General features: G+C 44.1%; 1 protein-coding gene across 3 annotated transcripts; it reads left to right on the top strand.

Moving 5' to 3' along the window:
• Positions 1 to 266: 266 nt before the first annotated feature.
• Positions 267 to 26,864, top strand: GCNT1 (glucosaminyl (N-acetyl) transferase 1). 3 transcript variants are annotated; one of them, XM_032866669.1, is made up of 3 exons: positions 267 to 342; positions 1,153 to 1,269; positions 24,971 to 26,864. In XM_032866669.1, the coding sequence occupies exon 3, from the start codon at positions 25,115 to 25,117 to the stop codon at positions 26,399 to 26,401; it is 1,287 nt and encodes a 428-aa protein (XP_032722560.1). In that variant the 5' UTR covers positions 267 to 342; positions 1,153 to 1,269; positions 24,971 to 25,114; the 3' UTR covers positions 26,402 to 26,864. The 3 variants fall into 3 exon arrangements, with proteins under 3 accessions (XP_032722560.1, XP_032722559.1, XP_032722561.1); XM_032866668.1 differs by lacking the exon at positions 267 to 342 and adding an exon at positions 702 to 1,011; XM_032866670.1 differs by lacking the exons at positions 267 to 342; positions 1,153 to 1,269 and adding an exon at positions 6,247 to 6,267.
• The last annotated feature ends 437 nt before the right edge of the window (positions 26,865 to 27,301 follow it).

Genomic DNA, 27,301 nt, shown 5'->3' on the forward strand with positions numbered 1-27,301 from the left:
GAGGAAGCGGAGAGAGGAAGAAAGCACACGGACGCCGGCTCTCGGCCCACACCTCGCTCAGACCCAGAGGGCGCGCTGTCCCCGGCCAGGAGCCGCGCGCGCGCGCCCCCTTCCCCGCCCCGCCCTCGAACCTCGGAGGTGGGCGAGGCGGGGGCGCTGGGGGCGGGGCCTCACGGGGCGGGGCCAGGGGCGAGGCGGCAGGGTAGGACGCGGTGAGGCAGGAGGCGCGGTCCTCCAGCGCAGCCTGCGCGGGGAGCGCGTCGCTTGGCCAGTGCGCGGGTATTTGGGGTGCCGCGCGGTAGCGCACCCTGATGCGCGCCGGCCGCCACAGGCTTGCTGCAGGTAACCGATTCCTCCACTCCATCCACTCCGTTCCCGGCAACCCGGATCGCCTGCTATGGCGCCGGGTGGCGGGTGGAAGGATGGGAAGGATGCGAGGGAGGGAGCCGGCTCTCAGCCAGGGCCCCGCTGCCCCGGGCGCGGGGTGGGGGGTTCCGCTGGGGAAGAGGAAGCGGAGCCCTGGCCGGAGGGAGCGGACGCTCGGTGGGAGTGAGCCGGGACCGCGTGTGCGCTCTGGACGCTTTCCCGGGGCCTTACTTCTGGTTCGATCCTTGGAGCCCCGGGCCAGGACTCCGGTGCCCAATGTCACCTGGAAGCCACTTCTTTCTGGCTTCTTTCCCCCGGATCGGGGTAGCGAGTAGGACCTGAGAAGTCGGAGTTGGCTGCGGGCGTGGATGGGCAGGAGAGCGAACAGTTACTCACCGCGCTGTCTCTTGGGTGCCAACTCCGTCTAATCCTTCCCGTAGCCCTGCAAAGAGGCATTATTACCCTCATTTTACCGATGAAGAAGCCGACACCAGGATGAGAAATGACTCGCCTTGGGGCAAGCGACTGGAAAGGGACTCCGAAGTCCCCACCCCAGCCCTCCGCTTCTCTCTTTCCTCCTGCTCCCTCTCGGTCTTACCCCGCGGGTGTAGGAAACTTGGGCTGCTGGGTCTGTTTGGAAAACAGGTGATCGTTTCTCTCCTAGGTTCCTTTTTTTTAAAAGTTTCTGTTAATACTCCGTTTCTGACTTATATTCTTCCAATTTTTGGTTATTAGCTTTTTGAAATGAAAGCAGCCCTGTCTTAACGGCTCTTTTTCTCCTTGCAGCGCATTCCCTCCATGCCGAGCGAGCCCCCGGCACCCGCACCGGCCCCACACTTCTTTCTCACCGTGGATGAGGTCGCTTGCAGATCCGGCTGCACCTTATGGGCTGCCCAGGTGGAGGTAAGGTTTGTAGTCACCGGGCAACCGTGGCACCCTTTGCTTGATTTCCTTTCTGGAGGGAAGAGTCTTTATTTAACAACTCGTTAAGACAAGCGGCCAACTGGGAAGGATATACGAGGTTCACAGAAAGCATTGGTTCCTTGAGATAAGAACAGGCTACAGGTTTCTGTGACCTGAATTTGTAGAGTGGTAGGTGAGGCATCCGGTCAGGGACTTGTCCCCTGCTCTGGGCACTCTGTCCCCCTTTCAGAGCTGTTCTGAAAGGCAGATTTGTTTTATAGAGTGGAGGAGGAGGGATGAATGGTTTTTAAAGATCAGTGTAAATTACCTGCTAGGAGCCCAGGCAGTTCCAGAGAGGCTCCCCTGCGAGAGGATACGGTAACAGATTTCTCTTTTTTGGCAAAAAGAGAAACCCTGAGCTTGGTGGGTATCTGCTATTTTTCGCAGCCATTCAAGATGTGGTTTGGGGAAACTGAGTTCTTAGAAGTGGCTGACTCCTCAATTTTTAAAAACTGTAATATACTGTAAATTTGTCTTTACAAAGTTTTATTGTTGGGTGGAAGAGGCTGATACTGGTTTCTACTTCTTGGGGAGGATTTGAAGGTTGCCACCAGCTCATCATCTGCCCTTCCTTCACTGGCCCCGGGAAGGACCTCTTTAGCCTGGGCCCAAATCTCTAGTGGATTTCATCCTTCGTTAATTATAATTCAAACCTGACTGATTATAAGACCACTTCCAACCACGTTAGTTTTTTTTTTTTTTTAAACTTAGTTGCTTAACATAAAGAAAAATGTCCTTGAGAATTATCAACCATTTACAAAATCAACTATGTTACAGGGACTGATCAGGTAATGGGTGGGAGATTTAAGGGGGGCTTGGCTGGGCACAGGTGACCTAGGGAGGACCTCCTAAAACAATCTGTGGGGATGGCCATTCGCTCCCCATAACCCTGCCGGGATTCTGACCCAGGGTGTCTAGCTCTTTCTTCCCTCCCCCAACTAGCTGAAAAATCTTTTTCTTTTCTTTCTTTTTTTTTTTTTTTTAAACAAAGTGAAACCTGATTTAAATATTGTCTCTTTTTTTCTTTTTTAAAACACAGGAACCAATCAGATTTGGTTCTTGCGTCATTTGTTTTCAGATCTGTCTCGGAAACTTCTATAGCTGGTTATTCCATTCTTGAGGGGAATGAAAAATTCTGACCTATGATGTAGATATTGTGCACTTGTCATGAAATGAGGTGGTGGGAAACCGAGATTAATGCTGTTGAAATGATTTCTTCGAATTCTCAATTCCTGTTTTCCATGAAGGATGCAGTTACTGCCATGGTGTAGAGTAGTCTTTTTTATGGGCCAGCCACAAGGAATTGTGTCACTGCTGCTAATGGTCATTCTTTTTTTTTTTTTTTAGTTCTTTTTAAAAAAATTTTTTTATTTTTTCAGTGTTTCATACAATGCGTTCCCTCCTTAATGCCCACCACCGGGCTCAGCCATCCCTCCACCTCCCTCCCTTCCAAAACCCTCAGTTTGTTTCTCAGAGTCCACAGTCTCTCATGGTCATTCTAATGAAAATTTATTCATGGTTCTAGTTCAGGATGCCAAATGCCTAGCTCCCTGACTTAAAAGAGGAGTTCCCAAATGACTTTCTCATGGGGACTCTCAACATTGGCTTTGACACCGGATGCAATGCTTAAGGTTGTCGTGTTTCTTTGTCGCCCTCTGTGGCAGAGGCCACGTATGTTGACATTTGGGCCAGTTAAGCTTTTGTTGTGGAAATTGTCCTGCGTGTTGTGGGATGTGCCGCAGCATCCTGGTCCTACCCTGTAAATGCCAGTCATCCCCTGGTGACTGAGAAGTGACTAGAGAAGCTATCTGTAATGTCTAAACAAACATCTACATTTTAAAATATTTTTATAATAAAAATGAATAAACTAGTGTTCTCTGTGAACAGCCCCATGTGTCCTACCAGGGTGTATCTCCAAGGAAATTTTGGGTGTTCCATGTGGTTGTTAAATTTCCAAAGTTTAAAATAGTAGAAGCTGAAAAGGAATTCTAGAGTGGTTTTCATTTTTCTCCGTTTATTTTACCTTTTTTAAAAAAAGATTTATTTATTTTTATTTGAGAGAAGGAGGGGAGCAGGCTGGGAGACGGGCAGAGGAAGAGGGAGAAAATGTCTAGCAGACTTCTCACTGAGGAGCCCGATGCAGGGCTGGTCTCCCGACCCTGAGATCATGACCTGAGCAGAAATGAAGAGTCAGATTCTTAGGTGCCCCCAATTTTCTCCTTTTAGTTTACTTGATGTCTTTTAATTTTTTTAAGGTGATAAAATATTAATGAACCATGCTTACTGAAAATTGACACAATTCCTAAGAGAACCACAAGCAGAAATTCTAAGCAAAAATTTTAACAATGAGACTCACTGTAGATCATGTTCAGAGTAGAATATAGTTTTAGAAACCATAAAAAGGGGGTACCTGGGTGGCTCAGTGGGTTGAGGCCTCTGCCTTCAGCTCAGGTCGTGGTCCCAGGGTCCTGGGATCAAGCCCTGCATTGGGCTTTCTGCTCAGCGGGGAGCCTGCTTCCTCCTCTCTCTCTCTCTCTCTCTCTCTCTCTCTCTCTCTGCCTGCTTGTGATCTCTGTCTGTCAAATAAATAAGTAAATAAAATCTTTTAAAAAAAATCATAAAAAGCTTTTAGCTAACAGCAATAGCTAAGACAACCATATATTTCTGTAGTCTGAGAAATTCTGATTTGATAAAAGAGAGCCCTACATAATACGCCATAGATTCATATCAAAAGAAGAAAATATACTGAATATATAACCAACCCTCTTTTTTTAGACCTTAAGTTCAGGAGGTTGGAAACACAGCCCTAGTTTTAAAAAGGTACATCTTTAGATAGGGAATGGCAATCCATTGGTTCCCTTCCAGAAATCAAACTTATTTCAAAGACTCAGGATTGGCTACATAATTTGTGGGGCTCATGTTTAGAAATTCTTAAGGATACCACGAATGCTGGGTGCCTGGCTGGCCCAGTTGGAGGAGCATGTGACTCTTGATCTCAGGGTCGTGAGTTCGAGTTCCACACTGCGTATAGAGATTACTTAAATAAAACTCAAAAAAAAAAATCAAGAAGATAGCAGACAGCTTGAGTTATTAGGTGAATCACAGGGCCCTGTGTGGCAGTACAGTTTGCATACCCATGAGGTTGACCCTGGTTCCTTGTTCATATCTCAGAAGAGGATTGCGATCACTAATGCAAATCCCCGGAGAGGTTACTGCTGCCCCAAAGCACTGAGAATTTCCGACTCACAGACTGTACTGATATTTCCAATCGAGCCTGCATGTATTCGGTCATCGGTACGCTAAATTTACTAAGAAGGGGCACCTGGCTAGCTCAGCTGAAAGAGCATGTTGACTTCTTGACCCCAGGATCACGAGGGGAGCCCCATGTTGGGTGTGGAGAATACCAAAAATATCAAAACAAAACAAAAAACTTCAAAAATTAATTTAAAAAAATGTACACCCATGACTAAAAAAAAAATTCCTCCCATAAATAATTTTTCTTTTGCTAAAGAGTTAGCCAAACTGTGTATAGGGGGTGAGTGGGTCCCTGAGCAACCTGTTTCTTCAGGCACTCATTGAACAACTTACTGAGCACCCGTACGTGACAGGCATTGTCAGCTCTGACCCCATGGCTGGGAAGGATGGAGGGTCCCCCGCCTTTCTGAGCCTTCCAGCCTCATGGCTAGAGGACGGGTTGGAGATAAACCAGCACATAGTCCCACAGGCTGTCCCAGTTGCTGGTGGGACTCCAAAATAGCCCACAATGTCCAGAGAGCATCTAACCTGAGGACCTTAATAAGGGAAGAGATTACCCAGGGTAGGTCCCCATAGGAAGTGATACTTCAAAGAAGTCCTGAAAAATGAGTAGGAAGTAGTCAGGTGAATTAGGGGCCCGAGTTCCATGTCAGAAGCGTTAAGACAAGGCAGAAATATGGCTCAGGTGAGGCCTCTTGGGTCATTTTCAGGACTTTGAGTTTCGATGGAAAGGTAATGGGAACCTTTTGAAGGATGTTATTAGGAGATGAGATGAGTGATTAAGTTTGGGTTCTTGCAAAGATCATCTCCACTGCTGTGTGGAGAATGGTTTGCAGGGTTAGGCCGGGCTGGTGTCTTTGGTGAAGATGGACTACTTTGTCCCAGCTAGACTGGACCTCAGGCCCTCAGCCTGTCACTTTGCACACATACCCTGAAGAGGGGCAGGCTGGGGTGCAGGGACAGAGTGCAAAGGTATTTGCTCTCACCCTTATGGTACTTAATAGAAGCCAGACACAGAGGGCTTGTGGGGAGGAGGGAAGGGAGAGAGGTTGAGTTTTGTAGTTAAAGTCAATATGAAAGTGGTGATTATTTTGGATGTGGTTTTTGGACAGTGTGATATGGAGCATGTTTTGAAAGTTTCTGGCATAAATAACTTGAGTGGGATGGGGTCGTGAAACCATTCAGTGTTAGAAAACCCCGGGGTGAGGGAGGGAAGGTGATTCCTTGGGATAGATTTTGCTTGTGAGACACTCGAGTGGAGACCAAGGAATTGGCATCTGGAACTCTTGAAAGAGATGAGGTGGAAGGACGTCCCTTTTGGGAGCTGTTGTATGTGGGTGATCATTGCATACACAGAAGATCATCAGAGGACTGGTGTAGGATAAGAGAAAGGGGCTGGCCTGGAGAAAAAGACCACTGTGTTTGGAAGAGGAGGAGCCACTGGGTACAGTGACTGAGAAACGAAATAGACGTGTGGAATATGGAGGAAATGTGGGGTCTGTGGTTTCCTTTCATTTCTCTCTCTTTCTCTCCTTTTCCATTTGAGACTGGAGACGCCTGAACATATTCTAATGCTGCTGGTGAGTTTCTGGTGGAGGGGAGAAGCTAAGCCTGTGGGAGTGAGATATCCATGACTGAGCCTGGTTTCAAAGAAGGGGAAAGAGGCTGGATTCCATTACACAGGTGGGGGGGTTGGTCTTTGATGGAAAGAGGGCGGGGGAGGATGGATTCTTTGCCTCAAAGTTGAGCTCTCTGAAGGAGGCACGACTGTCTGCTGAGTTTGGTGGGTTGACAAGTCAGCTACTTTGTAACCAGTGTTCATCAAGCATGTTCTAGTGCCAAACACTGGTAGATTATGAATGATGATTACCCTTAGGCTCAGCCCTGATAGACTGGTAAATATAGGTTTGGTCTTTGTCTCTGGGTTCTGATGCCCTTGGAATTTCCTGAGGGATTGAGATGATAAGAATGTCTTTTGTTACTCATCTAAAGAGCTCTTTTCCACACCTGCTTATGCTAATAAGGTGGCTGAGGTGTAGGGGGGCCCTGGGTAGCCTCAGGATGGGGTGGGCACCAGAAAGAACCAGTAATTAGAGGGTTGGAGCTTTTAGCCCCACCCACTGGCCTCTGGGAAGGGGGAGGGGCCTAGAGACTGGGTTGCAAAAACTTTGATCAACACTATTTGGGGAGCTTCTGGGTGGTTAAACCCACCAAGTGGGGAAAGTGGGTACAGGAGGAACAGTCCAAGGTCATTGTGACATTTCCACAGTGAGAGGGGTGATTGCTTCTCAGGAGAATTTGTGCTCCAGAGGCACGTTTTGGAAAGAGCTGTTTGGGAATGTTTTCACTGTAATGTAAACATGTTGCCAAGAAATATGGGAAATCTGTGGCTGGGCAAAACTCTTTTCCATGGCGCCTGGGTGGCTCAGTGGGTTAAGGCCTCTGCCTTCGGCTCAGGTCATGGTCTCGGGGTCCTGGGATCGAGTCCCGCATCCGGCTCTCTGCTCAGCGGGGAGCCTGCTTCCTCCTCTCTCTCTGCCTGCCTCTCTGCTACTTGTGATCTGTCTGTCAAATAAATAAATAAATAAAAATCTTTTAAAAAACCTCTTTTCCAAAACTGACAACCTAGAAGAACTTGGAAAAAGAATTGTCTGACAAAATCTTTGAAGTGAAGAGTATCAGTGGGTTTTTAGTCCATTTGTTAGATTCATAAAAATGTGGCACCCCCTGACTAGTTTGCAGGGACGAGGGTTTGAGAACTACCAGCTGAATCTCACCAAAAAAGACTTTGTCAAAGTATCAAGATTTAGGCAGCAAAGCCCAGAGTGAGTGTTGTACTGTTTCTCCAGTGGATACGTGTCACCCAGACAGATAGCCATTAAAACAAAATGTTAGGCTACAGGACACTTGGAACCAGTACTTGACAGGACTCTATAACAAGGTAATTAACCAAGAGTTTTCAAAAATAAAGCGTATTTAGGGGCTCCTGCATGCGTGGCTCAGGCATTGGGCTCCCTGCTCAGTGGGGAAACAGCTTCTCTCTCTCCCCCTGCACCTCCCCCCTGCTTGTTTTCTCTCTCTGTCTCTCAAATGAATAAGATCTTTCTTTAAAAAATAAAGCATATTTAATCTATTGCTTTCATTACAAATATTAATATCTATTTGTATTTGTACCATAAGTGATTATACTTATAAGCGTTATTTCCTTTTCCCCATCTTTTTAATAATGTGCATTATACAGTGGTACATAAAATTTTTTAAAGAAATATACGTATCTAGATGGGACTTACTCCAAAGCTTTTTCTTTTGGTGTTTGCCCTAAAAAATGTATAAACTTATCATTAAAAACTGAGGCAAGGTGTTCTCCTCCCCCTACCGCAGATGGAGAACTGGATTTCCTTATAAACTGTAAAACTACATCTTCCCCATGATGTGCTCCTACAGTTGATTTGTGGAAAATAGCATTCTATTTTCTATTGTGAAATTGAACGAATACAGAATGTATGCGTGTCTTGTTTCTCTTGAAATGTGTACCTTAAACTTCCTTTAAATAATCCACTTTGAATGCTTTAAAAAGAAAGGAGGAAAAAATAAACTTCCTGCCCCAGGACAGGTAAATGTTATTTCCATACAGGCCTTGTGGTTCTCATTCTTTCCTCGCCTAGCCTGGACTCTGCTGTTGACAGAGATCTGCCCCAGGCCCTTTTGGATCTTTTGGGGAAGCAGACTGGGGAGGGTCGCATGCTCCTCTGCAGGTATGGGTGAAAATTAAAAAGCAAGTCTGGGGCCACCTATGCCCTGTCGAGGGGGTCTGGCTGCCTCTCCCACAAAAGGTACACTTGGGGTGGCAGCATGATCATGGGTTGGAATCAAGTAATCACGAATTTTCTGTAATCAGCATCTGGACCCAGGAATGCGCCTAAGGCACCGTCCTAGACTATGCAACTTGCCAGGGGCTTTCGTCTTTCAGATGTTTGTGCCTGACAGGCCTCTAGGATGCCTCTGTTCCAGACACAAAGTCGAGCACCCCTTCTCATCTTTGTTTACTCTTTCCCCATGTTATGCTAATCAGAGTCATTCAATCCACTTAGGAAGATTCGTTTCCAACACGGCTGCTAATTAACAAAACACCTGGCTAAGGGGGAGAATTCCTGAAGCAAGAGGTGTAATCGCTACCAGTGGAGTGTGGCCATCCCAGGAAGGAGTCCCTGTTAACCCCTCCTGCCCCCAGGGGGACCCTCAGAGCAGTTTCTGGCCAGTCTCGCCAGATGCTCTCCTGTTCCTTTCATCACTACAATGGATGCATTGTTCCCCAAAGAGTATTTACCTATATTGATCAAGCCTAGAATTTCCCCCAGAAGGCTCAGCAAATAAGCATGTGTTGATTCCTTGAGATCAGGAAGATGCATTATATATGACTACTCCCCCGCCCCACCCCACCATAACCCAGAACCTAGGATTCTGTTTTGTATAATGGCTACTATGTGTGGAATTAAATTGAGTGCATTCAGGTGTTTGTCAGGAAACTTCAAATACAGTTTCTGATTGTGGAGGTCTGAAAAAAGTTCCCTGTAGGCATGAACTAAAGATTTGAACAATGTCCAGACAGAAGAAAATATTTAATAATAATAGTGAATAAATGGCTAATGTTTATGGAGGGCCCATGTGTCACATACAGTGTAAGCATATGACATGTTGGCTCCCTTATTCTATAAAAACTCTAAGGTACAATGGCCCTAATCCTATCAAATTGCCTAAAATTATTGTTGTTATTATTTACTATTATTTTTACCAGCAAAGAAGCCGAAGGTTGAAGTTAAGGGCATAAGAAGTCTGAGTTGGTGGGTGATGATGTCCAGTTTTTGATCTGAGCAGTTTGGTTCCAGAACTAAAGTCATTGCTAAGCTCTCCTTCTCACATGGAAATATACTCAAGAGAAAATACTGAGCAACTGGTAGTCAAAGAAATAAAAAATGAAACCTCAGTGAGGTACCATTAAACAGTTGTGATAATGACAAAGATAATTATACAGTGGATGAATATATGACACATAATTAAGATAATTATATAGTAAACATAGAGAAAATCGTGCTCAGATATTACTACTGGCCGTATGAGTGTAGTCCCATTTGGAAGGCCAAGAGCAACAGAAATTTGTAAGTTTTGATTCAAGAATCCTACTCCTGGAAATCCTTTACTAAGCCAAGAGAAAACAAATTATGCGTATCTTTAAAAGGATTCATAGTTCTTCTTTATAACAATATCATTTGGAAATATCTTTAATATCCAACCACGAGACACATACTAACTGTGGCAAAAAAAAATAAAGACTCTTCACTGTCCATTAATAGAAAAAAAAAAACCAACAGAAAATTGAGTCCCAACTGCTGTTACATCTATGCACAAGTGTAAGTCAGGAGTGTCCCTGGACGGGCATTAGAAGGGAACTTGAAAATGATGTGTAAGTGTACTGAAACTGTAAGTGGCTTTTTGTTTGTTTGGAAATTATCTCGAACTATAATGCTTTGCCAGCATACTTAACTGGAGCTTGTGTTGGAGGATTGGGGCCATTTTCTTTTTGCAATTTTAAAAGAAAATTTTTTTTTTTAATTTATTTATTTGACAGAGAGAGATCACAAGCAGGCAGAGAGGCAGGCAGAGAGAGAGGCAGAGAGAGAGGAGGAAGCAGGCTCCCTGCTGAGCAGAGAGCCCGATGCGGGGCTCGATCCCAGGACTCCGAGATCATGACCTGAGCCGAAGGCAGCGGCTTAACCCACTGAGCCACCCAGGCGCCCCTAAAAGAAATATTTTAAAGTAAATTAAAAACTCAAACATTTCAAAAGTGCTTGAATAAATACCCCACCACCAAACAAAAAGAGGATCACGGAATAGTTTTGGGTAGGTCTGTGCTTCTCAAATTTTTCTAGTGCACATTGATAGTATGTATGGAGCCTTGTTTTTTTAATGGGTTTATTTTATGCGTGCCTGTGTGTCGCTTCTCTGTGGATGCTGTTTCTTCTCAAAAAGTTTTGTTTGTTTGTTTCATTACCTAGAGAATTCATTCATTCCTGGCTTTGGCAGTACTTTCACATTCAACATACATACCTAAATGTAATCTTACATACAGTGAAAACGTTGCATCAGGTTTGCCACTCAAGTTTATGCATCCACTTCAAGGGAACGGTTGGGTCTTAGATGGTAAATGGGTCCCTCTATCTTAGGACTGAAGCCTTCAGGAGGAGAGTTTGTCATAGTCACACCCACAGGAATATTTGGAAGGTTCTGGGGCTCCGTGGAAGGTTTATGAAGCAGGGCAAGGTATGATTTGAAGCTGTTAATAACCAGACCCAGTGTTTTGCGCCAGAAAGTGAGACTGCTCCGTTCCTTCTACCCTCTGGGGACTCAGCCTTGGACTGAACCCCCCGCCCTCCCACCTCTTCCCCGCCGGTAAACTGGAACAAATGACCCAATTCAAAGCAACCTAAAGCCTCAGTTTTCCTTGACTATGAAGTGAGAGGGAAAGTATCTACTTCCCGGGTTGTGAGAATTGAGACCATGTATGTAAAATGCCTGGTGTAAGTTTTTGCTAACTCTTCCCTTGAACAATCTCCTTAATCCCGTAGTAACTCCCATTGTGAAAGCACCATCAATTTTAACATCTGCTTTTAAGGAAATAAAATAAAATAAAAAAAGGAAACCACCATAGTAGTGAACATGTCACATTTCAAGTGCCTGTCAATTTCCGAAGCTGTCACGCAAGAAAGCCGGTCTTCAGGCTTGTGTACTTACAGCCTGATTAGTATTTTGTCTTGCCCCGGATCCTCCCTGTTGTCTTCCACCCCGGACAGTCACCATCTCAGCCTCCCCTGCCCCCGTGCACCATCCGCCCGCTGAGGAGCAGCAGGCGGCCGTAGGAGTCGGGAGTTGGGGACCCCTAACCAAACCCCACGGCCCTTGTGCACAGGTGAGGAGCCCCAAGTGAAGAAGGGAAAGGTCAGTCCTGAAGACAGGATGAGCGCCATCCAGGACGCGACCGGTGGTTTGGGGTTTCTCGGAAGACACTCATCCTGTCTGACCCGATGGAGGGGACCCAGAGTTCACGGAATTCTCCCAGCGCACCGTAATTGAGAGCATTTTAATACTGTACTCTAGTTTCCTTAGCCGGAAAACACTTTGAGCTTGAAGGCACATTTAACAAAAGCATCCGCAGTCTGCTGGACCTTTCTTTGAGCAAAGGGAGGGGTTTTGAACAACCTGGACTCTTTGTTTTTCTCGTTCTTTTCATTTTTTTCAAGTTGAATAAGGCTTTGGTAGACCCAGGGAACAGTGTTGAGGAGAGGGAGTGGGCAAGGAGCCTGAGACTAGATCCAATTACCGGGAGCTCACCGAGGACGTGCTTGGGACAGTGCAGAGACAGGATTATGTGGAATTTAGTGCTGAAATAGGAGATGATGGTGACGACACCTGTTTATCCAGCCACTGCACATACCAGTCTCTGCCAGGTGGTTGAGACGTTTTCAAATCACCCCCATCCCAACCGGGAGGGTATTAACAAGTCACTTTACAGATGAGGAAACCAAAACTTGGAGAGATGAGGTGGCTTGCTGAAATCCTACATTAGAACATGACATAGGATTTATTGTCTCTTCTGTTTGATTTCACGCAGCTGTCTTTCTCTGTGCACCCACCCCACCCCCAGCCAGTGAGGTTTGATCTCACAGAGGGTGATTCCAGAAAGGAACCACATTGCAGGAAGTTAAGCTGGATTTTAATATGTTAAAAGAGCACTTCTCGGGGCACCTGGGTGGCTTAGTGGGTTAAAGCCTCTGCTTTTGGCTCAGGTCATGATCCCAGAGTCCTGGGATCGAGCCCCACATCAGGCTTTCTGCTCAGCGGGGAGCCTGCTTCCTCCTCTCTCTCTCTGCCTGACTGCCTACTTGTGATCTCTGTCTGTCAAATAAATAAATAAAAATAAAAAATCTTAAAAAAAAAAAAAGCACTTCTCATGCTTGCTCATGGGTAGCTTTATAATTTTTTTGCATAATTAAAAGAGAAGATCTACTCTGACAATCATGATTTGCCAGCCAAAGATCCAGACACATGCTATGACCCGGAATTTTAGGACTTCCTTTAAAAACAAAAAGGAATCTGGTATTTTGGATTAGAATTGCTGGGACATAGGAAGCATTTAAAGCCTGGAATATTTAAAACTGGGGTTTTCAGAAGACCCAGGACCTATGGGCAGTGTGTTGAGCAGGTGGGACACAAACCAGGGCTGTTGTTAAGCTCTCTCTGCTAAAGAATTGTTCTGGACAGGTGACCGAGCTAAGCGCATGACCTCTGTGCCCTAGTATTCTCATCTTCAAAATTAAGAACAGACAAAAGAAACTTGAAAATACCTTTCAAATCTAAAATTTTGTTTCCGTAAAACTTGGTGCTCTCATTAGTATTCTAAACCACCCACTATTTTTTTTTTTTTTTTTTAAAGGCGAGGACAAGGTTTATTGCTGTTCAAGTTTGGAATTTTGAAGTGAACAATAAGATCTTTTATACTCACTTTTGGCCTGCGGTGGTAATGAGATTGACAATTTCTTTAAAAAGAAAAAAAGAAGAAAAAGAAAAACAGGGGCTAACTGGTTGGCTCAGTCAGTTACGGGTCTGCCTTGGGCTCAGGTCATGATCCGAGAGTCTGCTTCTCCCTCTGCCTCTTCTGCTCCTCCTGCTTATGCTCTCACTCTCTGTCAAATAAAATCTTTAAAAAAAGAAAACAAAGCTCTGTGTGTGTGTGTGTGTGTGTGCGCGCACGCGTGCACAGAAGTAGGTATATTTCATTCAAGTCTACAAAGGTCCGCCTCTACAAATGAACTATTGCGTTAGAGGACAGTTTTTTCCCATTTCAAAGTTTAGCCATTGCTCACGCATTAAGGAAACAGGAGATGAAAGCTGTGTTGCCAGTAAGAAACACCAGTCTTTTGAGACGGAGGCAGAGAGATGATCTTTGTTCTTCATGTCCAAATTTTCATGACACTAAACTCAAAAAAGACCCCTTTTTGTGTGTTCAAACAACCTGGTTCACTCCTCCCAATGCCTTTATAACATACGTCCTTTAAGGTCTTCTGTTAATTTAAAAAGCCTTTTCTACGTAACATTCTACCAGTACCTACCTACTCTGAAGGTCTAGTCTAGTTGTAAGCAAGCTGCGTCTTTTTAAAAATCATAATAAAGGGGTTTAGGGGCGCCTGGGTGGCTCAGTGGGTTAAAGCCTCTGCCTTCGGCTCAGGTCATAAACCTAGTGTCCTGGGATCGAGCCCCGCATCGGGATCTCTACTCAGCGGGGAGCCTGCTTCCTCCTCTTTCTGCCTGCCTCTCTGCCTACTTGTGATCTCTGTCAAATAAATAAATAAAATCTTTAAAAAAAAATCATAATAAAGGGTTAAAAAAAAACACAAAACCTCTTGAGGTTAAAACTGTCAGGGAAAATTCAGTGGCATTAAGTATGTCAGTGTCTCCACTATCCATTTCCAGAACTTTTTGTCATCCTAAACTCTATACCCAATGAACTGTAACTTCTCCCCATGCACACATAGAACCCTCAGTCCCTACTCTGGTATACTTTCCATCTCTTATGAATTTGATGACTGTATGTACTGCATATAAATGGAATCATTCCGACTTACTTCGTTTAGCTTGTCTCTGGGGTTCACTTATGTTGTAGCATGCGGCAGAATGTCTTTCCTTTTCAAGGCTGAGTAATATTCCTCAGTGCATCCCCCATGTTTAGTTTATCATTTGCTTTTCCTGGCTACTGATATAATGTCTTAATTCTGGTACTTTTGTACAATTATGGGTATTCTTTTGGCTTTCAAGGTAGTGTATAAAACCTGTAAATCCATGTGTTTCCTTTTTTTTTTTTTTTTAAGATTTTACTTATTTATTTTAGAGAGAGAGTGCGAGCAGAGGAAGGTAACTCCAGGGGTCTCCATGCTGAGCGTAAAGCCTGATGCGGGGCTTGATCACAGGACCCTGAACTCATGATCTGAGCCAGAACCAAGAGTCATGTGCTTAACCGACTGAGCCTCCCAGGTACCCCTATATATATTTCTACCACTGAAATATACATTTGAGGAGGATTCAAGGTATCAAGAAAGCATGGGTACTGATGGGTGGGATCAGTGGGACATTTTTTGCTATGGAAGACATAAATGTTGATCTGAAGGGCACATAATTCCAGAATCCTGTTAGAAGGGACCAGCTTGGGGCACCTGGGTGGCTCAGTGGGTTAAAGCCTCTGCCTTTGGCTCAGGTCAAGATCCTAGGTCCTGAGATGGAGCCTAGCATTGGGCTCTCTGCTCAACAAGGAGCCTGCTTCCCCCTCCCACTCTCTGCTTCCCTCTCTGCCTACTTGTGATCTATGTCTGTCAAATAAATAAAATCTTTAAAAAAAAAGAAAAAGGGACCAGCTTGATTCCTACATTTCCTTGTTTCCATGTTTGCTTTAGTATTGAGCTTGGAGGCAGGGTCTTCAAACCCTGCTTCAACCACAGGCCCCACTCTGATGGCTAAAGGCCACAGACATCTTGATGGGGGAAGAGAAATGGCCCACAGCAAGTCCACTCAGTGTTCTGTGGCATTGTGTCTGGCACTGCTGGTGTGTCCGCACCTCTATTTTTTTTACTTCCATTAACACAATGTGCATAGTTTCTTGGGAAAAAGACTAAGCCCGGCAAGTTATTGGGTCTTCTGCCCTCCTGAGCTATCATAAGATATTCTAGAGAGCCCCAGATGAAGAGCATTGGTCTTTAGTCCCAGACATTCAGAGCGTGTGCACATGTGTCTAAGGGGGTAGGCGAAGAAAAGGTGGCATTCCGAGAACAAACCACAGGTCAAGTCTAGTCTCTGTGGTCTCTGTACTGTCTACCTTAGATTTACAAAAGAAGTTTCCAGAACAGTTTCTGCCTTGGTTCTTCCAGGTTTCCAGCCATTCCGGGGATGGTTTGAACATTTTCATGATTACCGAGCAAGGCTTATTGGATGGATGAGGAGCCCTCCGGGGCAGGACAAAGATTTTTCTACAGCATCCTTTCCCTCCTCTTGCATCCTGTCTAAATCCTACCCATTTTTTTGTGGTACAGGTCCACCATAATCGAGGAAGCCTTCTTGGAGCCTTTCTTTTCCTCTTGGTGGACTTACAGCTTTTGGTTCTGTGGCAGAGACATGGGTGTGTCTCTTGCCTGCCAAGCCCGTAGGCAGGAATGGTGTCGGCTACTTCAGTCCCTGGTTGTGCCTCTAGGGGAGAAAGCAGTGGGGACAGACAACAGTGCTGTTTCCAGGAATGAATGAAATGCACGAGTTAGATTCATCCCGCTGTAGTATAGTGAGTAAATGGGAAAAAGAAAATCTATAGAGTTTTTCTTGCCATTAATTTAGGCAGAGAGAGCTCTTCCTTCCCTCCCCCTCCATCCCAACTTCCCTCCATCCCTCCCTTTTCTTACTTTCTTCCTTTCCTTTCCTTCCCTTCCATTCATACTTCTTTCCTTCTTTCTCTCTTTCTCTTTTGTAGGTGACCCCACAAATAAAACCTAGTTTTATTTAATTTCATCTAATTTAAAATTAGGAGCATGTCATTGGGAAACTTCCATTAATTCTACTACATATTTTGAGTTTTTACATAATTATTAAATAGGCTTTCATATGAGGTTAAACAGCTAATGGAATTGTAAAAAGAAGGTAGAAATGGAATTCCAATATCCATTCTGCTTAATGAGCTTTAAAATACTGATTTTTTATTATGTTTAAGAACCAATCATTTTGTCTTTCTAGCTCTTAATTTTATCCCACCTTTAACATTTTAGAAAAGTGGTAGCCTTTCTTTTAGTCAGGGTTAAATGCATATTGTTTTGAAAAACACATACTTCCCCAAGAGTGCCAAGAACTAGGAAGATTCTATGATTTGCCCCTGCTTGAAAGTCGGCAAGTCTGGCATTTTTTCTGTGGGTTTCCTGAGCCTGAGTACCCACAGGGCAGGTGTAGAGAACTAGAAACAACTCCTCAGTAGAGAGGAGAGATGTTAATTAAATTTTTTAGTAGAGGAACATGGGCTTCCTTTGGAAGAGACTTGCACTTATTTAACAAACATGACTGAGGTATTCTCTGCGGCGTGTTCTGTGCCTGGCCCTAGAAGATGGGGTTCTGGAGGAGGGAGACGTGCTTTCAGGCCTCTCCTCTCTTAGTCACACCATCTGGCTTTAGTTATAATATCTTATTTCATGTGGAAAGCCCCCTTTCCAAAGGGCACAGGAAACAGGGTCCAGTGCCAGTCCTAGAAGGTTTTTCCTGTTGCCCATGTTTCCGTGGCTGGAGCCCAAGAAAACTCTGGAATGAACTCTGGGAGACAGTGACCTAAACTGTGGAGCTTGGTGTTTTTAATCACTGTCCTAAGATTTGAGGACCCCAAGAGCTTCTTCTAGTCAGTCTGGAGGAGCAGACGCTGTTGGGGTCTCAGGAGCTTGCATTAAGGTGACACCTCAGAAAATCTTGGCACCTTGCTGCACCTTGCTGCAGCGAGTCACAGACACAGCCAGGCGACCGACCAGGTTCCCCCAGATGGGGTGAGGCCATGGAGACACAGGTGGTGGAAAGAACTCTACCTGGAATGGCAGGAAGTAGCCTTGAGATCTTACCCACTTCCTTCCTGTTCCTTCCCTTGGCTGCTTCAGGATGCTCTTCTAGTCCCAGTCCTCTGTGAGCCTTGAACATCTTTAGCGTCAGTCACGATAGGGGGTATTCTGCTCCTGTCCCAGCAGCCTCTGCGTCACGGAATAATAGTCCTCGGGAGTCCGTGAACTTGAGTCACAGACTCAAGTGGGACTAGAGGCCAGCTTCCTGCTGCAGAAGGGCCATAGGTTGCAGACCCTGACTTAGCCATCCAGCTGTTGGTTTAAGCATACCTGCGTGGTGTGTGCGCGTGTATTTTTTTTTTTTTTTAAGAAAAAAAATTTTCCACTATTAAAAATGAAACAATAGGCAATAGATAGAGGGAATTATTCTTGCATAGAGTAGTTTTGTTTGGACTTAAGCCAGAATGACAGGTGGAAATGGTGGAGGAGAAAAGGGTTTACCTTTTTGAAATCTACTCTTTCGTTTTCTACGGTTTACTCACCTGTCTGCTCTAACCTTCCCCAAGGTTAATGGAGCTACCCAGTACAGGGCCCTTTTTATCTTGCTCCTTGTCTGGGAGTCTGGAGAGTAATTAGAGGCTGAACAGGAAAATCCTGATTGTTCCTAGGGATGTGTCCATATGTCCATATGTCTATGCAAATTCATGTAAATATGGTAAATCCTACTTTGAAGTCTAAATATGTTCTGTCCTATTACTTTATAATAAAAATATGTATTATTCCGTTCTTCTACCCTCTTCCTGCTTTCCCTTATTATTATTACTACTATTAAAAAAGAATTTAGAGGGCGCCTGGGTGGCTCAGTGGGTTAAAGCCTCTGCCTTCGGCTCAGGTCATGATCTCAGGGTCCTGGGATCGAGGCCCGCGTCGGGCTCTCTGCTCAGCAGGGAGCCTGCTTTCTCCTCTCTCTCTCTGTGCCTGCCTCTCTGCATACTTGTGATCTCTCCCTCTCTGTTTCAAATAAATAAATAAAATCTAAAAAAAAAAAAAAAAAAAAGAATTTAGAATCATATAGCCTGAGCCACAGGTCACTCATTTCTTTAATTTTTTTTCATTTTCTTCTCTATGTAGTGAAATTCACTATAACTAGGAAGTATGTTATTGGATTGAAAGTCCTCTTTTGGCATCGGTTTATTTAAAATACTGAGGCTTGTGCTGGTTCATCTAGTTCTTAGTTATTATATCATAAGGTCCTCTGTGTCCTGACATAATCCAAACAAATCTAGGTTCGATAATCACTGGGTTTTCGACTTCCTTACATGGATGTCCTCACGTACTTTGTGAAAACAGTCCCCCACTCCTCCTTCTGTCCTGTCCTTACCGTGGTGAGCTGTTGAAGACGAGAGAGAGAGGTGGTGGGTTAAATTAGGCAGAGACCTTTTGTCTGGAGCAGTAACATCCATTATGTGATGCTGGGCAAAGCACACAACCCGTTTCTTCCAACAACCATGTTTTCCTTTGCTCTGTCCTCCTAATAAGGTTTCAGTGAATCTCAATTGAGAAAACCGAGTTTGCATTAAGACCAATGCTCTCCAGAGCTAAGCCACAGAGCACAGTGATGGCTTTTTGAATCATTGCATGTCTCTGATTTCTTTGGGGGCAGTAATTATCACCCAACCCTCCCCTTTGCTTTGTTTTCAATGTAGTTATAAATTCACAGCCCAAACCCTGGTGGCTGTTTAAATCAGTTTTCAGTATGCTTATTCCCATTAGTCATTCCATCAGTTTCATCTTAAAGACATGTTTCCTGGGGTCTTTTGTTTGTTTGTTTACTTTAGAATGAGAATGCACGCATGCCCCGGAGCTCCTGCATGCAACATGGGGGAGGAGCAGAGGGGGAGGGAAAGAATCTCTTGCAGACTCCTTACTTAGCTTGACCCAGGGCTTGACCTCACGACCCTGAGACCATGACCTGAACTGAAATCAAGAGTTGGTCACTTCACCCACTGGGCCAACAGAGCCCTCCTGTCCTGCGGCCTTGTGATCTGCCCTAGCCTGCTACAGTGAAATCTGTTGGCCTGTGATACAGTCTAGGATGTCCCTTTACTGTCATCTTGGGATATACCCTTTCTGATTGCTGTATTTTCTCCTTTCATAGTTTATACTTTAGTTTTTTGGTTGGGGGGGGGGTTCTTTGTTTTTGTTTTTGTTTTGACCGAGAGCACTAGTAGGCAGAGAGGCAGGCAGAGAGAGAGAGGGGGAAGCAGGCTCCCCACCAAAGCAGAGAGCCCGATGCAGGACTCGATCCCAGGACACTGGGATCACAACCTGAGCCGAAGGCAGCGGATTAACCCACTGAGCCACCCAGGCGCCCTGGTTTTTGTTTTTTAATGTAAAATCTACCCCCAAAGTGGGGCTCGACTTTTAAAAACCCTGAGATTAAGAATCACGTGCTCTATGGACGGAGCCAATCAGGCACCATCATACTTTATTTAGTTTTGATGGAGTTCATCCTCTAGTGGCTTCCTGACATAAAGTGCATAAAGGTAAATATTTTGAGACCTTACCTGTCTTAAGATGTAAAATGTTTTTTTATTTTACCCTTAATTGACTTAGTAGTTCATGTGATTGAATGAATTCTCGGGAGTACACTTTCCAGCATTGTTGATGCTGTTGCCATGATTTTCATTTTCTGAATGAGGCTTATCTTCCCCCTCTGGAGATCTATGTGGTATTCTCTTTACCAGTATTCTAGTATTTCATGATTCAGGAATGTGTCTTGGTGTGGATCCGTTTTTACCCATTGTGTCGGTATTCCAAGGAATGTCAATCTGTTGCTTCTTTGTGAGAAATAATATTCAACCATTTAATTAACTGATTGCTTCCTTCTCTTTTTTTTTTTTTTTTATTTTTCTGTTTTGTCTTTCTGGGGGTCTTGTTATTCATTCAGAGACTGGATCTCCTGGTTTGGTTCTCTAAATTACCTTTTTCTGCCACTTCAACTTCCCCATCATTTGGTTTGCCTGTTTGCCTAACTAACTCCCAGAGAGTTTTCCTCAGCTTTCTTTTCCAACACTGCCATTGAGTTTTGCAGTTTTTCCTATCATGTCATTAATTTTTAAGAACTTTGTTTTATTTGCTATGTGTTCTGTTCGTGTAGTTTCTGATTTGTTGGGGTCCCTGCTATGAAGCAAATCTCCCCAAGTAACATGAACGTTTCCATTTTATTTTTTGCTCACACATTCTGTGGGTCAGAAATTCAGAGAAGAGTTGAGTGACCACGGGCTGGAGTGTCATCTGGTGGCTTCTTCACTTACGTGTCTGGGCTGGGATGAATGAAGGCTGGGTTCACCTGGGACTGGTGGCTTGGGTACGTTACACCCTCTGGCTTAGTACTATATGGAAGCTGGTTCCAAAAGGAAGCCTCTGGAGAACAGATTTTCTAAGAAAACTTGTTGGAAGCTGCTTAGTATTCCATGACCCAGCCTTGGTGGCCACATCGCCTCACTTCTGCCAGTCTCTACCAGTCAGTATAGTCATAAGGTTGTCCAAATTCAAGCGGAAAGAAATTTTGACTGTTCCTTGATTGGAGAATGGCAAGGTCACATTGCAAAAGAGCATATGGGATGGGAGTATTGTTCTGCCTGTTTTCAGGCCATATAATCTTACTGATTGATTGAATGCAGTATATTTTCTACTCTCTCTGGGGATATCATTATTAGTTTTCTTCTTCCTGTACACAGTCTGTTTCCTTGAACATTTGAGGAAATTTCTAACTTAAGCAATGTATTTAAGTCTTGGCCTGGTTGGATTCCCTAGTCAGTAAACTCCTGCATTGGCTTGGTGGTCAAACTTTTGGGAACTGATAGCTGGAAATAGGGAAGGAGATCTCAATAGCTATTGTCTTTGGGTTCACTTGGTTCCACTGTTTCCTGGTTGGAAACCCTGCTTTCCATAGTGCCTGGTGTGCCCCAGCCTGCAGAGAATATAAACTTGGGCCGTGGCCAGGTTTCAGGGTAGAGAGAGACCCAACTGCTTTTAAATAGCTGCTGGCCAATACGGTTTTGTTTGTGTTTCAGACATTCTCATCCCCCTCTGGGATCTGTGCTGCTACCATTTCCCTGAACCTTTTGAAGATCCTGTCGCAAAAATAGAGCCGGTTCTTTCTTTCCCTACTGTCAGTCTGAGATTCTTAGATCTGCTGAATCGGTTACCTTGCGACGATCTGCTTTTCAGATTGTATTTGCTGCCTCCTCACTCACTGTCCCTGAGGACATTTTGTCTGTCCTCCCACTCCAGTGAGTACTCCGTTGCACCTTAGTCCTGACCAGTTGGAACTGCTCATTTTATGTTGGAACACTTCTAGAGACTAGAAGGAGGAAAGGCAGCAAGGAATCCAAAAACTTGAACTCCACAATAAACCAGCTAGACTACTGGATGTCGGTAGAACACTCCGCCCAACATCAACAAAAGACACACTCTTCTCAACACATAGAACACTGTCCAGGATAAGCCATATCTTAGACCATTAAACAAAACCTGGGCGTGTGATTGCCATGTAGAGAGGTCAGCCTCCGTTCAGCTTTGTAAGAAATGGCCAAACCACCAAAATGATTGTACCATTTTGCCTACTTGGAGCTCATAATGTGTAGATTAATTTTTTTAAATAAAATTTGGAGAAGTTTGCAGCATTATTCAGATGTTTGCCCCCCCCTTTCCTTCTGCAAATCCTATTATACATTTGTTGATAATGTTTAATGGCATCTCACATGTTTCTGGAGCTCTCTTTTTCCTAATTCTCTTTTCTTTTTGTTCCTCAGATGGGATGCTGTCACTTGACCTGTCCTCAGTTCCACTGATTCTTTCTTCTTTCTGTTTAAACCTAGTGTAGAGCCCTTGTAGACAATTTTTCAGTTCAGTTTACTGTACTTTCCACTTCCAGATTTCTTTTGGGTTTTTTCTTTTCGTTTTCTGTCTCTTTATTGAAATTCTCAATTTGGTTGTCTATCATTCTCATATTTTCAGTTCTCTAGTTCTTTGAAAATATTTATGACAGTTGACTTAAAGTCTTTGTTAAGTCTGATACCTGGGCTTCCTCAGAGACCGTTTATACTGACTGCTTTTTTCCTTTATATGGTCTATACTTTTGTTATTGACATACTCTGTAATTTTTTGTTGTTAAAAGGACATTTTAGGGGTGCATGGGTGGCTCAGGCAGTTAGGCATCTGGCTCTTGACTTCAGCTCAGGGCCATGAGATGTGCCCTGTACTGGGCTCCATGTTGAGCATGGAGCCTGCTTGAAATTCTCTGCCTCTCCCACCCCCACCCTCTCTTGCACATGCTCTCTCTCAAAGAAAGAAAGGGAAGAAGGAAGAAAAAGGGAGATTTTATAATGTGCCACCTCTGGAAGTCAGACCTCTGCCACTGCCCTGCCTGGGGTTTGGTGGTGTTGCTTTTTGTTGAGTGACTTTTCTAGATTAGTTTTCAAAAGTTTGTTTTCTTTGTGGTATGAGGCCACTTAAGTCCCTAATCAGTTAGCTTGGAGATCAGATGACCTAATGACTGGACAGATTTCTTCAAATGTCTGAACCAGTAAGGAGCAGGAGCTGCCTACTGGCATCATTTTGTTTATGATCTGGTGTTTTAATGGTTTCTGTGCTTAACTATTTTTGCAGAATCGCCCCACATTTCTTGCTAATACAGGTTGGGAGTCGGGTGGTGGACAAGGTAGTTGGAAGAAGAGATAAGCAGCTAACTCAATCGAAGACTGTTTCAATGGGCCAGTGAGCACTAGGAATCTTCACAGTGGAGATAAAATATATTGGATTTTCCAGTGGTATTGGACCATTTCACTGTTCCTTCGCACCCACTTCAGGACATGTTGCTAGAGTTTTCTTTGGAAAAGCTTGACCCAAATTGCAAATATTTTCAAACCTTTAGCAGTACACAACCAGCATTAGAAAAACAAATAAGATTGGACAGGAAATTTTAAAAGCAAGAAATGAACCAGCCATAATTTTTGAGGGGAAAAAAGTGAATACATAGGATTAGTTTACCAGCATGTTTTCTGAGTGTATGTGTACTTACATGGGCATTACATCCCTTCACACATTTCCCTTCTCATTTCACAGATCTTTTTTAAAAGCTTCATGGGACATAGCACTGTTGCTGAATGCCTCATATATATAAAAAACCTGACTGCATGAAAGGCACTCTCCAAATACAGTATGTTACCTGGAATCTGGAAACTAAATGAGCCAGAATTTATTTTTATTGATATTATTAATATTCACAATTTATTTCCTAACAAAATATTTAAAAGTTCTAGTGCTGATCCTGGTATTAAAAACCAGTTTCAAATCTCTATGAATCTGATAGGGAGATGATCAATGGTATTTGACTTTTTTTGTTAGCACAGTAGCACTTAGGGGTGGCTGGCTGACTCAGTAGAGCATAGGATTCTTGATCTCAGGGTTGTAAGTCTGAGCCCCAGGTTTGGTATAGAGATTACATAAAAATCTTTAAAAAAGGAACAGTAACATTTATTATAGAACCAATTTCCAAGTTATAAAATTGATTTTTTAAAAGATTTTATTTATTTATTTGACAGAGATCACAAGTAGGCAGAGAGGCAGGCAGAGAGAGAGGGAGAAGAGGCTCCCTGCTGAGCAGAGAGCTGGATTTGGGGCTCGATCCCAGAACCCCAGGATCATGACCTGAGCCGAAGGCAGAGGCTTTAACCCACCGAGCCACCCAGGCACCCCTATAAAACTGATTTTTAAGACAAAATATATTTTGTAATATTTGTAAACATAGTAAAAATGGGTGGGGTTTTTACATTTTATATTTTTTTATATTCATTTGAATATAGACAGTAGGTATGTCATACATTATAATTTGTATACAACTGTTGTTTCTCACAAGCATTAATTGTTATAACCCGTTCAAAGCAATGCAGAAAATGCAAGGCTTTGTCTCTGTTTTGGACTGTGTATGTCTTCTCTTCCTGTGGTGACTGGTATGGACCTGAACTAAGAGAGATTCCAAACAGACCCGAATCTGGCCTGGTTTCAGTGGGGCCTTCCTGGTTTAGTTTGAAAAGTCACTTGACTTGCTTTCCGTTCAGAGATTCTTAGAAGTCACAGCCTTTTTTTGAACTTCTCCATAAGAGGACCTCCAGCCCTAACTTACTGGAGAGCAGGATGAAGCTGATCTTCAAATATTGGGGGCTGCTGAGGCCAGCTAGTAGACATTAATGGAAGTGTCAGGAGGAACCCAGATATAGTAATGATTTTGAGGCAGGGGTGCTCATTAGAACCAGCAGAGGAGGAAAAACTCATCTTACCAACTGTGGAGAATGGAGTAATGGTAGCCTAGGTCTTCAACTGTGATTTTGTACCTTAATTTTCCTGAAAAGTAAATTCCCAAGTAGTATCATGTAGGCTATCTTAGCACATCGTTGTATTTCTTCCTTTCTTTCTTTCTTTTTAGATTTATTTTTATGCCATCTCCATACTCAACACAAGGCTTGAACTCAAAACCCCCAAATCAAGAGTCGTATGCTCCACTGACGAAGCAAGCCAGGAGGCCCCCGCCCCCACATTCTTTTTTAATAATGTGGTATTACTATTACAGGCCGTGGGTTTCCTCTAACACTACCCTCTTCTGCTGATTGACCAACGTCTGACCTCATAGCAAAGAGGATGCTTTTTAAACCCGAGATGTCGTAACAAGACTGTATTTATATACGTTCCTTCTTCTCTTTTAGTGCCATTCTCCATCTCAAGATGCCTTTGCAGTTTTGATAAATGCAGACTGACAGCTCTCAAGGCCACGACAGGAGAGGAATCATGACTGCCTGAAGCCTGGAAGACTGCCCTTAATTAAGGACAATCTCCGATTGTTTTTTGAAATGCTGAGAAAGTTGCTGCGGAGGAGACTTTTCTCTTATCCCACTAAATACCTCTTCCTGCTTCTCGTTTTTTCCCTGGTCACCTTCTCCGTTTTAAGAATTCACCAGAAGCCTGAATTTGTAAGTGTTGGACATTTGGAGCTGGTTGGAGAGAATCCTAGTAGTAATATTAATTGTACCAAAGTTTTACAGGGGGATGTAGAAGAAATCGAAAAGGTACAGCTTGAAATTCTAACGGTGAAGTTTAGGCAGCGCCCTCGGAGGACAGCCAGTGACTATATAAACATGACCAGAGATTGTCACGCTTTCATCAAGGCGCGCAAATATATCACACAGCCCTTTAGTAAAGAAGAGGCAGAATTTCCCATCGCATATTCTATAGTGGTCCATCACAAAATTGAAATGCTTGACAGGCTCCTGAGGGCCATCTATGCGCCCCAGAATTTCTACTGCATTCACGTGGACAGAAAATCAGAGGATTCCTTCTTGGCCGCGGTGCTGGGCATCGCGTCCTGCTTCAGTAATGTCTTCGTGGCCAGTCAGCTGGAGAGTGTGGTGTATGCCTCGTGGAGCCGGGTTCAGGCCGACCTCAACTGCATGCAGGACCTCTACAGGATGAGGGCGGACTGGAAGTACTTGATAAATCTCTGCGGTATGGATTTTCCTATTAAAACCAACTTGGAAATTGTCCGGAAGCTCAAGTCGCTAATGGGCGAAAACAACCTAGAAACCGAGAGGATGCCATCCAACAAAAAAGAAAGGTGGAAAAAGCATTATACGGTTGTTAACGGAAAGCTGACGAACACGGGGACCGACAAAATGCAGCCCCCTCTTGAAACCCCCCTGTTCTCGGGCAGTGCCTATTTTGTGGTCAGTAGGAAGTACGTGGAGTACGTGCTAGAGAACGAAAAAATCCAAAAGTTTATGGAGTGGGCAAAAGACACCTATAGCCCGGATGAGTATCTCTGGGCCACCATTCAGAGGATCCCAGATGTCCCGGGCTCCCTCTCCTTAAGCCAGAAGTACGACATGTCTGACATGCACGCGATTGCAAGGTTTGTCAAATGGCAGTACTTCGAGGGTGATGTTTCCAAGGGTGCCCCGTACCCACCCTGCAGTGGCGTCCACGTGCGTTCCGTGTGCGTGTTCGGATCAGGTGACTTGAACTGGATGCTCCGCAAGCACCACTTGTTTGCCAACAAGTTCGACACGGACGTTGACCTCTTTGCCATCCAGTGTTTGGATGAGCACCTGAGGCATAAAGCCTTGGAGACGTTAAAACACTGACGGTTCATCTGGGGCAACTTTAGAAATAAGATGCATGCGTGAGATGCACCCTGATTCTTCTGCCCAGCAGTAAACAGAAACTGTAGGGGGCGCTCTTCGAGTTGGGGACTCCGATTGTGAATGTCCCCGAAGCTGAGGGGTTTCTGCGCAGCACCATGGGTTGGAAAGGTTACGGCATCAAACGTTGACCTAGAGTTAGCATACGGAGCCAGAGTAGGTTGGGGGGCACTGTCGGGGGGCAGGAGCCCAAGTAGCCAGGGACGAGGCTGAATGCAAAAACCAGCCTGTTAAAAGAACTCAGGGACTTAACAAAATGACCACGATTTCATCTGTGCCAAAATTACTTTGAGAGCTTTAATTATGACAGTTTTCTTGATTTGAATAAATGTATAGCAACAACCCGTTGTAAAGATGTAATTTATCTTGCAGGTTTTATTTGCTGAAGTAAAAAATTGACTTTAAATGGTCCTTGTAAATAATTTACTTTCTGCTGTAGTGTTGTGCTGTGTAGCATGTTGGTATGTGTCCTCTCAGGGAACTTGAAAAAATGGGCTCGATTGAACGTGAGTATTTCTGATTTTCGCTTCAAACAACGTATATACGTTTTTTAAAACAAAAGAAAATGTGGCAATGTCTAGCGTAGTTGAGTCTAAGAATCATCTTAGCTTATTAGAAAAGATATCTTAAGTTATTTAAAAAGTTAGGAGATCTTCGTTTATCATTAGTCTCCACAGAGAAACTCAATTTTCCAAATACCGTGTCTCGACTCACCCCTGCCCCTGTCTTCTCAGACCCTGCCATCAAGCTATACAAAAGCTTGTTTTCATAGTGCCTCAGTACAGGAACCAAGACACAAAGGGAGTAGTATGTATGGGGAGTGGGGATCTGAGACAGAAAGGG

Source organism: Lontra canadensis, unplaced genomic scaffold (assembly GCF_010015895.1).
Source record: "Lontra canadensis isolate GAN:19392208 unplaced genomic scaffold, GSC_riverotter_1.0 scaffold31, whole genome shotgun sequence".
In the NCBI taxonomy this organism is placed as follows: domain Eukaryota; kingdom Metazoa; phylum Chordata; class Mammalia; order Carnivora; family Mustelidae; genus Lontra; species Lontra canadensis.

Excerpts from the sequence above, each read along its gene's own strand:
- GCNT1 (XM_032866669.1), top strand. The coding sequence starts at position 25,115 with ATGCTGAGAAAGTTGCTGCGGAGGAGACTTTTCTCTTATCCCACTAAA.